Below are 13,849 nucleotides of genomic sequence, written 5' to 3' on the forward strand. Positions count from 1 at the left end.
AACTGTCTCAAAGGAACAAGATTTCTCAACATCATTCTGTAGCAATTGCCAATATTCACTTGGCTTTGAAAGTTTTTTCTTGTCATCTCTGCTGAAAAGTAGCATGATTTCTATTTTCCCTTCTCAAGTGGATATGGAAAGTAATTTGTCACTAGTCTCTTTTCTACCACTTTTTGTGTACTGAAGGATTCTGATCAGTTTTCTCTCTTCTAAACTAAATAAACCACACTTCTTCTCGCTTCCTACAACATTCTTGTTTTCTAAACTCCTTTTTGTCCTATAGACACTCCTCAAATGTTCTGTCTCCATCTGTGGTTTATATGGCTGGGATCATACTTCACCTAATGAGATTCCATAGGAGGATCATTTGATTCTTTGGGCAATACCCTCCACCTGCATAAATCCCTTAGTATCTGCATACTTATCTTTTCTTTCTAATGCAAGCTGGGATCAGCAGAATGGGGTCAATTACTTCTCTGCAGCAGTATCGTATCTGAAACTAAGGGACGAGCATGGACATTGCTTCCATCCAAGTCCAGAAATACTGGAGGCACAGGATCCCACTTTCCAATAGGTAGCTGATGACAGATTTCTGAATATACTTGCTGAAGTTCCTCTGCTGAAGAGTGCTATTTAAAATGGATTCTTGGTTGGCTTTTTCTTAGAGCAGCTGTGGGATGAACAGATTGGAGAGGGAGGTGGTGTCTCACATAGGTGCCACCTAGTAAGCAAAGGAGCTGGAGCAGACTCTTCAGGCAGAGTGTGCTCTGCTTGTGGTTGAGGAGTTAGAGATTCTCTTCATCATTCCTTTTCTATTAATCCCTGTTTAGAAAGTTGTTTTGTGGTTGTTTTTTTTTTTTTCCCTTGATTAAGTCTCAGCAAGGAGAAAAAGGAGAAACTCTAACGCACTACAGTACTGCATAAATTCAGATGTAAACCCAAAATGTTTCAACCAAAATGATTTTTTTTTTTTTTTGTAGAAGCAGCTAAACTGAGACAGTGGAACTTAATTAAGATGAAGAATAAGTGAAATCCACTTTTTTAATAATAAAAACTGCATGGCATGCTAACTGTGCACTGTATGCAGCAATTTGTAGCTTGCAAGAGGAGGGCACAATGGGCAGCCTTTTGGTTGTGAAAGCTAAATCGTTCCTGTATGGTCCTCAAGTATTCATTTACCACGTAATTGATAAAATGAGCGAGTGAAAGAGACACTAAGAGAGAGTGATCCAGTGCCAAGCACTGTTTTTCGTAGTTGATTTTAAATCTACATTATGTTAATGATGTTCATTTGGAAAATGTGTCCACTCCCTAACTTCTGCCGCTGAGCGTTCTCTTAATTGGATTCAGATGGTTGGACTGAAACAGTTGCAGGGTTCATATACAGAGGAGTGTTCCAAGCACTTTTTTTTTTTTTTTCTTCCTATTCAGTCTTTCTGAGCCAGAGCTGCTTTCACTGTGGCTGGTGTCCAGACGTTCTCGAACTCCCTCATTAAAGATCTGTCTGATAGAAATGGAACAGTTCTACCGGGACAAATGTGCTGAAGATCTCATCTGAGGCATGACTCCTCTCCATTGGGCTGGCTGGGTTGGGTTGCTGGTCTCTGGCCAGAGTTCATCAGTGAAGGAGTTCATCTTGCCAGGCTTACATTGCAATTTGTCGTTCTGAAAACACAGGCTGTTGACTAAATAATTCTAATAGTGGGAACAGCCTTTTGTTTCCAGTAAAATGATATTAGGAGTTGATGTTTCTGAGGCATTTTGACAAGGCAGCATATTTCTGTGTAGAGGTGCTGTGCTATGATTTTCATCCCTATGCTGAAATTCAGAGCTACTTTATTATCTGAGCAGCCTGACTGAACTCAAACTGTATGTGAAGTAGAAGCATTCAATGTGGTGAAGGTATCAGACAGCATCACTTTCCCGAGTAGCTGTTCTAACACATAAGTATGTGATTTGCTTTGAAGAGGAAAGAAAAGTTGTGACTTTCTATGCAGTTGTGACTCTAATAGGCACAGTTCTTATAGTCTGATTTACTGTGCTCACAGGCTAACCAAAATTTACTCTCTAGTTTCAAAGAAAAATAATTATGGATGGGAAACTCTTTAAATAAAAGTGTCTAATTTCTATCAGATGTTTTTGTGTGAATTTCTGAAAGGCAACTTCATCTAAGCAGCTATTTCTGAAAGTAGAGTCAAACAAAGACTTTTCAGACACCAAGTGTTGTGTAGTGATAGATGTGCAAGTATTTCCCCAAACGCTGCTGTTCAAACGGATAATACTTTGTTGAAGGTTTATAAGAAATATAAGAGGAAAATTAAAAAAGACACAATGGCTGTTGGAAGACGGTGTTTTCATATGAACAAAATCAGTACTGAATTTACATTGTGAAGTTATAGTAAGCCACAGACCCAAGAGGGAAAATTAAAAGATTACTTAAAACCAACAATAAACATGCAAATTAAAAGTCATCAATTTTAAATGAAGTCATGCACTATTAAAAATAAGCACAAAATTACATACTAGTTTGGATGTGTAGTTTATAGAATACACCAAATGTTAAAATTGAATGAAATTAAGAAAAACATTTTCCAAAGGCAAGTAAAATATCTGTTTAATTAGATTGTAAAGAAAGAAGATTAAAAGTAATATTTTGTGAAACAGTAATTACTGTTTTTCAGAAGTAGTGAGGTTCCTGTGTGTTGATCTAAATTTAACGGTGATAGCAGATCTCTTTGGGGTCTTTTGTTTTGTTTGTGTCTTTTAATTATTTTAAATGGCAACCACCACCTTTATTTTGTTTTCTTTGCCCTGAACACACTGCATGGCTGTTTGCTCTAATACTCTGCCAGCTCATGAAAGTAAATCTGGGAGATCAGCTCATACCCTCTGGTTCTGGAAGGTTAAAAGCCAAATCATTGCAGGGGACTATACAGCAAGATAACAGGAAAGGCAGCTGAAACCATTGGGAGGTGGGTTGAGGTGCTGATGGGAGCCTGAGATGTAAATAAACCAGATTGCTCTCATTTCCTCTTTCCACTGTATTATGCATTCCAATAGCACTATTCATCTTTATGACAGACACCTATTGCTTTAACTTTACTGCGGGCCACTGAAGTACATTAAAGTGGGCAGGAAATGGAAATAAATAGAGTTCAGTGGAGGCTGCCGGATAACTAAACACACTACAGTCATTTTTAGTGTGGGGTCATGCGTTTTTTAGCAGATTTATCATGTTGCTTGACTTTTGTTAGAAAGATGGGTGCCGTTTAAGAGATGCAGTATACTTTTTTTTTTTAAGTAGGAAAAGGTGCTTGGATACTTTGTTTTCAAACTCTTTGGGATACCAGAGATAAAAAGAAATTGGGTTGAGCCTCAGCTGGGTAGAGTCAGTGGGATATGTCTGTATGCACTACCTCAGGTTGTGGTTAGAAACAGAATAATGTGATTGGAGATGTGAAGAAATCCTGCTAGCAAATAAAATGGGAGGAGGACAGCAATCCATTGGCTTAAATTAATCTTTCACCTAAAGGTAGTGAGGCATTCCTGTAGGGAGGCCGAATGGAATTTGGCCTTAAAAATGCATTTGCTTGTTTTTTAAATGCCTGCACATTTTGCTCACTTTGGAAATGTGGATTGCTCTTCTGCTTATTCAGAGGGATGTTTTCAAGGATAGCAAAGTTACACTGCAAGTTCCAGATACCCTTAACCAGCGGGAGATAGGACTTCAGGTGAATTCTGTTTTTGTGGAGGCTTCATGTGTTTGTTTTTCCTTGATTGTTTATATTCTGATAAGATTAAGTCAGTTACGTGAATGAATTCACAACACGGGTTACTTGAAGACTTACACCTCATATTTTCACTCCCTTGAGATAGTCAGATAGTTGGAAACTTTTCTTAAAAAAAATTAATTATTAGCACTGTTTTTTTTCCCCTTGATTACACTGAGCAGCCCCTGGCTTTGCTGAGTATAGTGCTTTTGTATTTTGGGGTTTTTTTGACCATGACTGCTTTATAGTTGATAGCAAGCCTCAGCCTTTAAAGTATTTGTCAATATAGAAGATAATAGTGGATATTTCACAATGTCATGTAAGATAAAAACTAATTTGTAAGCAGTGCAGCAGAAATCTGGAAAGACAATTAAGACAAAAAATCATTAACATTGATTCTTTTGCACTGGAATAGTACATTCCTGTCTCTGAAAGCATCCTTTAAAAATGTTGTTCACCTAGGTCTGTGTTTAATTATGTATTATAGTGTGACATTCAGTGTTTCTTCTTTCTTTTTAATTATCTTTATATCAAGAATTTAATTCAATTCAGAATACTGGTCCAGATACGCTTGCATTGCAGAAACTATTGCCAGGCAGAATTGCAGGTAATTACTGAGGCTGGTTGTTGGCAATTTGACTTTTCATCATTTGTTCGTCATCGTTTGTTCGCACTCTCTGGACAGTTCCCCACTGAAAGGATTAGGTTACAGATGGGTGGGTATTACTTCAGGGACTTCTTAAGTGAGAATCCAGATGCTTTTCTGCCTCCTTTCCTCTTGCTTAGTTTGGGAGTTAGAAGTCAGTAGCTACAGGTAAGTTTCAAAGTTTGTATCTTTGTTTCTCTTATGCAATGGAAAAAAACTCTATATTGCTCCTTGTTAATTGAACAGAAAATCTAACTGCAAACTTTAAGTTAACTTTAATTTAAGAAAATTACAGATGGAGCTAAAATGTCAAAAGAATCTACTGGAAGTGCAGTATCCCTGACAGACTATTTTCAGAAAAGTTTAGCTACAAGAAGGTAATTTGTTATTTCATGCTTTGAAAACCTGGCTATGACTTAGGTACCTAAGCTGAAGGAAGGTTTTTGGAGATGCTGGCCTTTGGTCACATCTCAGATATTTTGAATATGTGTGTAGTTTCAAGGGCAGTGGTCTTGGGCTGTGGTGTTTTACAGTTTTGAGATGTGAGTTTTGTTTGTGTGCCCCACATGGTGTTACCCGAATAGCTGAAGCCCTGCTTGATCCTCACTTGCTTTCATGTGGAGGCAGCAGAGGTGAAGTGTACGTCAGAGAGGGAAGCGTGAATTACAGTGGCTGTTTCTTTCTCTCTGTTGTGTGTTGCTGGATGTGCTTTCAAACCTGTGCTTGTTTTCCCTACTCATAATTTCAGAGGTAAAACCTGAAGGCAGGCTTCAGGCTAAATGTGCTGGTGTTGAAGGAAATGGTTTTTTTTTGCCATGTGTTCAGAAAAATCCTGGTTTTCTGAGCTTACTGTCCTGCCCAGCTGAGCTTGGAAGGACTTGCAAGCTCTTCTCCTGTGGGCAGTTTACATGTGTGTGTTTAATCTCCTAGCAGCAGTTGGCAAGCTGGCTTGTGTCTGTAAGAACTGCTTGCTGAAAAGCAGTGGTAAATTCAAGCACTTCAGAAAATTTGTCCTCATATAACAACACGTACTTGTCTCATGCCTTGACCTTACTGAGGGCTGCTGGGCTCCCCAGTACAGTTGCTCCTAGTGGGACCACTTATTTTACAATTCTAACAATCTGTGATATTTGGATATCTAAAATTTGTATGCAGAAGTTAACAAGTTGAGTCTGAAATTAGGATTTTGGTTTCTGCAGTAGGAGGGGAAGCTGTGAACATTACAGTATCACAGTATTTTGCTTATCCTGCTTGTTCAGGAGGTAAGAACAGCATTTGGAAAGTAGGTGTGACAAAGACAGCATAGTTTATTTATGCTGTGGAGGAACAAAAGAGTCATGTTCTTTGTAGCACAGCAGACTAAAGTGATTTTGGAGCACTGTTTGGAATAGAGGCTTGTACATTGTACATTTAGTTTTTGCGCCATTCCCCCCAGCGATTTGCACACCCCCTTTGTCTGGGCTGCCTCTCTGCTGGTGGAGCTGCAAGAAGGATGGCTTTAGCTGCTTCACCCCTCCCGTGTGTGTGTGTCTAACACATTTGGTCACTCAAGTTTTATTTCTTCCCTCTGTAAAACATGAGAGTGTAACTTCCACCCTAGCCTTGTTGGGGCACGAGCTGCCGAAGCAGGGGCTCCCCAGGACCAGGCATTGTCACCGAATAGTAAAACCTCTTTAATGGGGCTGGCTAAACTTTTAAGTTATGGTTAATGTTTTTAACAGTAACTTGTGTTTCCTCTGGCCTTCACGCCCAACCATTAGCCAGGTGTTTTTGTTGCACAGAGTGGAAAAATAAAAGTAATCTAACAGTCCAGCTGGGCCCTCACTGAGGTGCTGGAGGATGTTGGCCACAGATGCAAACTGGGGGTCACAGAGGCTGGTTGAGTGGGTTAAGAGGCTCCTTGTAATGCCTGGAAAAATATAAGCACTGGAAATGAGATGCCTTTTTTTTTTTTTTTTTACCATAAATAAATTACAAGGTTTAAATTTGGCATACTATGTGCCCATATGCTTTGTGTAATTTTCTAAATATATTATTTTCTTTAAATTTATTTTTGTTCCCCCCCTTTAATATGGCATCCATTTGATTTCTTTGTAACTGCAAGACAGGCCTGACTCTGATGTGCCTTATGCTGTAAACTGTGTTTATGGAGCTAGAATTGGGGTCATTAATTTTCTTTACATCAAAAGAAGTAATTTCTTTTAAATGAGAAGCCTGTTTCACCTAGTAATTCGCTTTAATTGCTTATTTGAAACTTTTGACATTTGATAGCAATTTAAACATTGCCAGATGAGGCTCATGCAGTTTGGGACCTGCAGGTGCTTCCTTGTGTGCCCAACTTGGATCAAAGGAGTGAGACCAGGGATGTGCCTGGCCGCAGACGGGGCACCCAGTGCTGGAAGGTGCTGTGTTCTGGGGCTGTCTGAATAGATGCTGTGTGTCAGCCTCGGCAAGAATTTGCTCAGAGGGCTCTCTCTTGGAGAGGCTTCTGTGGAGCACAGAGCATGGTGTTGTTTGTTTTTCTTGGGAGATAGACTGTGTGGCCTTTGTTTTGCCTAAAGCTAAATAGTGCTTGCAGCACTAAGTCTCTATGTTTAAGTCTAACCAATAGCACTTTCTGCTGAAGGGTTAGAAAAAAGTTTCTAAAATATTAATTACTCCCTTTTTTCCCCTGACTAATATCTGTTAATTTAGTATTATCATCTTTTGGGAGGTTTGGAGGGAAAGAATTTTCCTCCTCTTGAGGGTAAGCAAATTGTGCAGCTTCAGAAGCATTTTTATTAGGATCTAAACCTCAATGAAGAGAAGAGACAAAAATGAAACAGTGTCTTTCACTTCATTTTTTATATAGATTCACTAATGTGAGTGCAATTTACTGTTCAATCAGCAGCAGGAGTAGCTTTTCTTAGCCTGAGAAGTATTTTTTTTTTTTTTAAGTCAGTAAATAAACAATAATTTAGATTATTGCAGAAAGAGCAACTTTTGTTAATGGCTTTTGGCTGTGGAGTGCCAGATATACTCACAATGGCTTCTATCAACACTCTATGTGTCTTGTGAGAGATTAAAACTATTCCAGGAATAGTCCAACAGCTGAACATGAGATAAATTCTGTGCTGCTGCTGCAGAAATTAGGCAGTGGTTTAGGACTTTCTGAATTCAGAGCAAAGCAAAGTACCAGTGCCAAAACTTCTTTAAAGAGTTTTATTGATGTGCGTTGTAATTAAAACCAGAATTAGTTTTCTAACAGGACATTCATTTCCTAGAGAGCAATTGCAGCTTGGCATAAAGTAATACACTTTTAAAAACAAGAACTGGTCTGGGGATATCCCCAGCATATGTTGGATGGCAGACTTATTAGCTATGTGTGCCCTCTTTATTAACAAGCAAATTAAATATTTTCACTTAAAATAATTATACAAATAAACCTTTGGCTGTGCTGAGATTTCATTAAAACCTTATTTGTTTAGAGAGCTCAATGAGAGTGTGTTAAGTTGGGTCAGTTTTACTGCATGGCATTAGTCTCGATAGCAGATTTACAACAGGGCTGGATTTAATCTCTCGACTAATCTTTACAGTAGCAGGCTTGGGATGGGAAGGAATTTGTGCATTCCAGGAGATAGGTAACTCTATCTCTGAAGTGGAAACATGGTGCCGGGTTTTAAAATGTCTGAGCAGCCTTAAAATGAACTGGCAAAGGGGTGGTGGGGAATTGCTTTGTAGAAACAAAATAGGTGTTGCTTTTGAATCAGCTTCTTAGCATGTACATTGTCACACCTTCGCACACGGCTGTAGGCTCAAATCTATTTCTCATCAAAGCAACTGTAGCATAAGGGAATATTGCAACCATCTGGGTTGCAAAGATCAGGAATAACGGTCCTTGCTAGCAGAGGAAGCAGCTGTGGGCAGCACCACGTAAACTGGCTTTTATGCCACTTGATTAATCATTTCTGAGGATGAAGACAGCAAAACGTTTACCAGGTCATGCATTAATGTTTTAAAATGCTTTAAAGTCTAATTTGCCTGGGCTTCTGGTGGTGGTATGCCTTTGAATCAAGTTATGATATTTGTAGGTTCAGCATCTCAACTAACAATGCTCCCGAGCATGGGAAACACAGGCACTTTAGATGTCTCCAAAGGAGAGTTAATTAGAAAAATGAGCAGTTATCAAGTACACCACAGCTCCACTGTTTAATTCTGATGATCATTTTCATGCTGGGTCTGATACAAATGAATGCACTTACGGTTTATTAATCCACTGCAACCTGCAAGCCTGTTGAGGTATTCAGGGTAAAAAAGATTGAGAGTTACCAGAACAGATTTAAAGTACTTCCGTGAGCGGAGAGCAAATCAGAGAACTTTTTTTCCTTTCTTTTTATCTTTCTGTATTCACTCAGTATTTTTTTTTTTGCCTTTCTCCACTTCTTTAGGACCCACGATTATCAGCTTTAATTTTTGACAAGCTTCAAGTGCCTGACTATTTACAGAAAAACAGGAATGAAGGAGAGAGCAGATGCGAAACTTGTGCCACTCACTTGAATCAGCTGAAGCAGGAGGCCATTCAGATGATGCACACCCTCAGTCAAACCAGCTACCCAGAAATGCCCGACCTCCCGCCCGGCGCCGGGGCAGTGACCAGCATGGTACCCAGGATGGTCACTGTCTCCTCCCAGAGAGACCTGCCACTCATTGCTGGGCAGGTGGGCAGGCAGCCTGGAAAGTCGCCAAATCTCTTCTCTGCAGCAGAGAGGAAGAAGGGACTTGGATGGTCTCAAGGCGTGGGCGGTTTTCCGAACTCCAGCGTTCAAGTGACGGTGGCCCCCAGCGGTCTCAGCGGCGCTCTGAGCTCGGTCACCATCCAAGCTCAGCAGTACCTCGAGGGCATGTGGAGTATCTCCAGGGTGAACAGCTTCCTGCCTCAGGCTTGTCTAGTAAGTAGCAATAATTTAGCTGTTTGAGTTTTGTTTACATGTGTGTGGACATACAGAGAGATAAAGATAAAACTTGAGATGTATACATATTTATCTTAGCGGGATCAGCTAATGGTATTCTAAGCCATGTTTCAAGGGCTGAAAAAGAGCTTTTGAACAATGTTCTATCAGATGTCACAGGGAATTTGCTTTCTTATCTCAGATGGTGAGATCCTTTCCTCAGATGTTTTTGCACCTACTTTAGCTTCACATACGCAGGCGATGTTATTTGTCTGTCACCTACCAGGTAACCCCTTTAGAAAAACATAAAAGGCCAAGTTTGTCACATATGAAACTCTGGGAGCTTCATGGGATTATATCAAAGATGAACTTGACCCTCAAGTCTAGCACTGAGCTTCTAATGCTGTGTACAATTCAGCAGTTGCTGTTGATGGACCGTGATGAGCATTAATCTTCAGGTTAGATGTGTTGCAAAACAGTTTGCTGCTGAGTAGGGTGCTCAGAAGGTTGCTTCAGAGCCACATGCCTGTAAATGTCATTGCACTTGGATTTTAAGCATTGATGTTGATTTCCTGTATTCTGCGTGCATTTTAAGAACTCTTGTGGGAAATGAAAAAGCTTTATAGAGGTGCATGCTACCTTTAAAATCAAGTCTATTACGTATTTGTGACTATCTATGGAACTGTGCTAAGAAGAAGGATATAGTGATTGGTTTTGACTAAGATCTATTCCTAAATGGTTTTCACAAGGTAGTGAACAGAGGAGTGTATGTAATGATGAAATGTGTACAATTTGAAGTAGTGGTCTTCACTTAAAAGATGTAACAGATCCTGCAAGACTAGGTATGTTGGTGCTAGACAGTTTTAAATTTAACATAATGCCTTCTGTGCTGTTGTATGTAAACACTGCCTAATATTGCTTCGTAGCTTCAGCTGGTTGAGCTCCAAGATCATCAGTGATAAATATTTAACAGTGCTGCTGTGTAACATTACTTTTGCAGCCTGACTGTTGTGTTTTCTTCCAGAAAAGGCTTGGAGGCATGATTCCTCCCTCCCATGCTTTTCTCTCATATGGAAATTTGTGAATTCACATACATCCCATCTCTGAGGGGTTCCCATTTAAATCCAGTGAATACCCACTGGCATCAGATCACTCATTGAGAAAAGGAAAAAAGCTGGCCCATTCAGCTCTTCATAGTGTGTAAGGAACTGCTGCTATAAGAGCTTTTCTCAAAGATGTTGCTCCATGCAGTAGGGATAAATTTGGCCAATGTAAGTGTATGATGTTGTCTTTAAATTACCTTTTAAATTCTGTATATATCTCAGAAATGTAAAAGGAAAAATGGGAAAGCTACTGGGTTAAGAAACCTGCACTTTGAAAGCAGAAGTACTTCCATTTGCCTGCTTATTCCTTGTCTGCCCTTATTCCTGTCCTAAATAATTCACTAACAGCCAGCTCCAGATTTCTTCCTGCTTAACCATGCTGACTGATAGATGTGGTTTTCCCTAACCACTGTACTATTCTAACATAAAACTGTTGCCTCATTTAACCCCTGTGAAGGAAAAATGTGTATAATGCAACAGAGATTAAGTGCGATCAAGAAATGTGCAAAGAAACTCAGTAGCCTGGAAAACAGTGACCTTTAATGAAAGGACAAACAAGCTGTTGGAGACAGCTTGGATGTGATCCAGGCACCTGCAAGGGCAGTTTCGATTTATAAGCAGTTTTTGGAGAGGAGCTAGTCTTCAGTTGTTTTATCTCTTTTAATTTTTTTTTTTAAATTCATTTGCATCCAAGTGTAGTTACCGAAAACTGTGCATGTATCTCTTTCCAAATTCTGCTTCTTGTGTCTGTCTGAATTCTTCTACTGCCTTTTGTGTTATTAAGAGCCTTGTGTCTGATGAAGCTGTTTGGGTGGGTGAGGCAGAAAGTGCTTCCCCTACGCTCTTCCCCTGAGGAATCACAGGTGTTGAAGGAAATAGGATTGGAGAGATTTCAGGAAAAAGCTAGTATAGCCCTTGTCTAGGATAGCATTCACTGCATAACATTCTTGTCCAATGCTTATCTGACCTCCTCTTACAATTTTTCAGGGACTGGGATTTCCCTATTTCTCTCGATTCTCAAGTCTGAACTTCCTTTCCTATTAGAAAAGTTTACTTGATTTATTTCCTTTATTTTTTTTTTTTAAACCCTGGTTAGAGAGAGAATTTTGGCTTTTCTTTCCTGAAGTTGAAGGAGGAGTTTAGGTTTCAGATTAACCCAGAAGAAAGATGTAGATGTACATACTTTTAGTGATGTCTTTAGTAACATTTCCCATCTTCTTGTAGAGCAAAGCTGGTCTGGCCAGAGGAATTCTGGAACAAGTAGAACTACTGCAGTAGAAAGGACAGCATTGCATGTACTGTATGTGTGACTGCGTCTTGGAGTCTTCAGTCCCAGTTTAGGCAAGATACTGCACAAATGGAGAAGAAAAAGATGGATCTTTTCCCAGGGAGTTTACACTCTTGGTTGTGATACCAGTTATTTTAACTCCTCCGTATATACCCGTTTCACTGGGAATCTTTTTGCCTTTTTTCCTTACCAAAGGGTACTTGAAACAAGTGCTGAACTTCCTGATGGGAAGCTGTTACCCAGTTCCTAACCTCTCAGTGATTTAACTCACTGAGGCATATGAAATGAGAGTGATTAATTTTCTAAAAATGGGAAGGCAGGTACAGGTGAAGGCTGGGGTTCATCTCAAGTATTTTTAGCTGCCCAAAAGACAGTTGTTTGTTCTAAGCTAATTACTGAGGCTTCTCTTGTAGCTGTGGAAGAGCAACAGGCACCTCCAAGAGGTGCCTTGTCCTTCTCACCTTGGATGAGTGTCCTGGTCTTGTCCACCGAAGGTGCCTGTGGCTTTCAGCTGGTGCTGGCAGAGCCCAGGTGGGTGATGTGGAGCAAATCCTTGTGTGGGTGGCTGATGCAGGGTACTGTGTGCCCAGTGCCTTCTGAGAGTGAAAATACACCCCAGTGTACATCTGCCAGACCTCAGGAGACCTTGTACCTACAGACATTTCTCCAGGATCCGTATTTTTTATTCATGGTTAGTTTTAATAGTGATGGTAGTGGAATTGCCTGTGGAGAGGGAAAAAAATGATTTGATTTTTTTGCTCCTCTCATCTCCCTCTCTAAACTCGCATGTATTACCTTGTAATGTCACTTACGGTTGCGAAAACACTTCTGGGCTGAACGCTGGGGGTCACAAGTGCAGGACATCGTAAATTTTTAATACATGTTTGGAGTTCAAGTGTGAAAAATCCATTATATAGATTATAAATTTTTTGAACAGGAACGTGTGTTTGAAGCATAGTGAGGCTGCTACTCAAACCAAAATAATAACTGGGCTTTGGGAGCTGTGAAGAGGAACAGTAATTAAGGATCTGGAGGAAGGTTCAGGGAGGGGAAGAGTAGGATTTCAACCAAGGTGCAAAAGGTGAAGATGTAATCAGTTCCTTTGCCCAAGTGGCCTGTTGTGAAAAATTACAAATAATAATCACCCGTAGCAGTGATAAGTTGTCTGACCAGACAACAAGCGCTGTGGAGAGGGCGGGTATAACTCTGGGTAAGACAGGTGATTTGTAGTGGATGCCTGACAACTTTAATTAATAAATAGTTTTATATTGATGTTTTTAGTTCTAAACTGACAAGTGAATATAAGGTTACTACTCAAATGAAAAAACATTAGCATTGCTCAGCACTGGCACTCAGTTAAATGCAAAAGCAGAGAACTGAGGGTAATTTAGGCTTCTCAGATGTGTTGGAATCTGGCTGAGAGGTAGGATATTAAGACCACTGAAAGTACCTTGTAAACCTATTAGAAGTATCTGCATTTATTTTGTATTGTGTGAAAAAAAAGGTCTTACTGTGTGCTTTAAATTGACTGTTATTATTATGCAGTGTTATGTACTGCATAAAAGTGCTAAAATAGCCATGCCATGTGCTATAAAGACATCACAGTGAAATAGAGCTTATTTGCAAATTGCTTTTTCTTTTATCTCTATGCAAAATGAAATCCTTGTCACACTATTTCTTATTTGAATACATACAATTGATACTGCTTATAAGGCAAAATATTGTGGCTCCTTGAACCTTTACCAGTTTGTAAGTTGTTTTAAAAAATATTAAAAAATGCACCACTAGGAAATTGAAAAAGTTGGAGTGCTGTAAAATTCAAAGTGACTTAAGTAAAACTTTTAAGCATATATATGTAAAATTGTAAAATTATCAAAAGCTTCGTGTACATCCCTGAGAGTATTCACAAATTTAAAGTTAGGTGTGAGTTTATGGCCTGGGTCTGCAAGGTTCAAAGAGGGAGGGTCTGCCCACAGCAATGTAAATGGGTGCATAGATTATAAAGTTAATTATGTTTGCTTGTCTTATGTGAAAAACCTCTGAGTTATTTTAGTCACAATTCAAGATTTCCTGTAGTTTCTATGAGTAAGTCTTTTCCTTGCCCTAATCTAAAC

The 13,849-nt window shown here is 39.5% G+C and overlaps 1 protein-coding gene across 1 annotated transcript in view; it reads left to right on the top strand.

The window, feature by feature from the left end:
• The window catches only part of KIF26A (kinesin family member 26A), a 99,815-nt gene that overhangs the window by 24,163 nt on the left and 61,803 nt on the right, over positions 1 to 13,849 (top strand). The window contains exon 3 of the mRNA XM_032691870.1: positions 8,844 to 9,344. Coding sequence (XP_032547761.1) covers positions 8,844 to 9,344 — 501 coding nt within the window. The remainder of the gene's footprint in view (positions 1 to 8,843; positions 9,345 to 13,849) is intronic.

Source organism: Chiroxiphia lanceolata, chromosome 6 (genome assembly GCF_009829145.1).
Source record: "Chiroxiphia lanceolata isolate bChiLan1 chromosome 6, bChiLan1.pri, whole genome shotgun sequence".
NCBI lineage: Eukaryota > Metazoa > Chordata > Aves > Passeriformes > Pipridae > Chiroxiphia > Chiroxiphia lanceolata.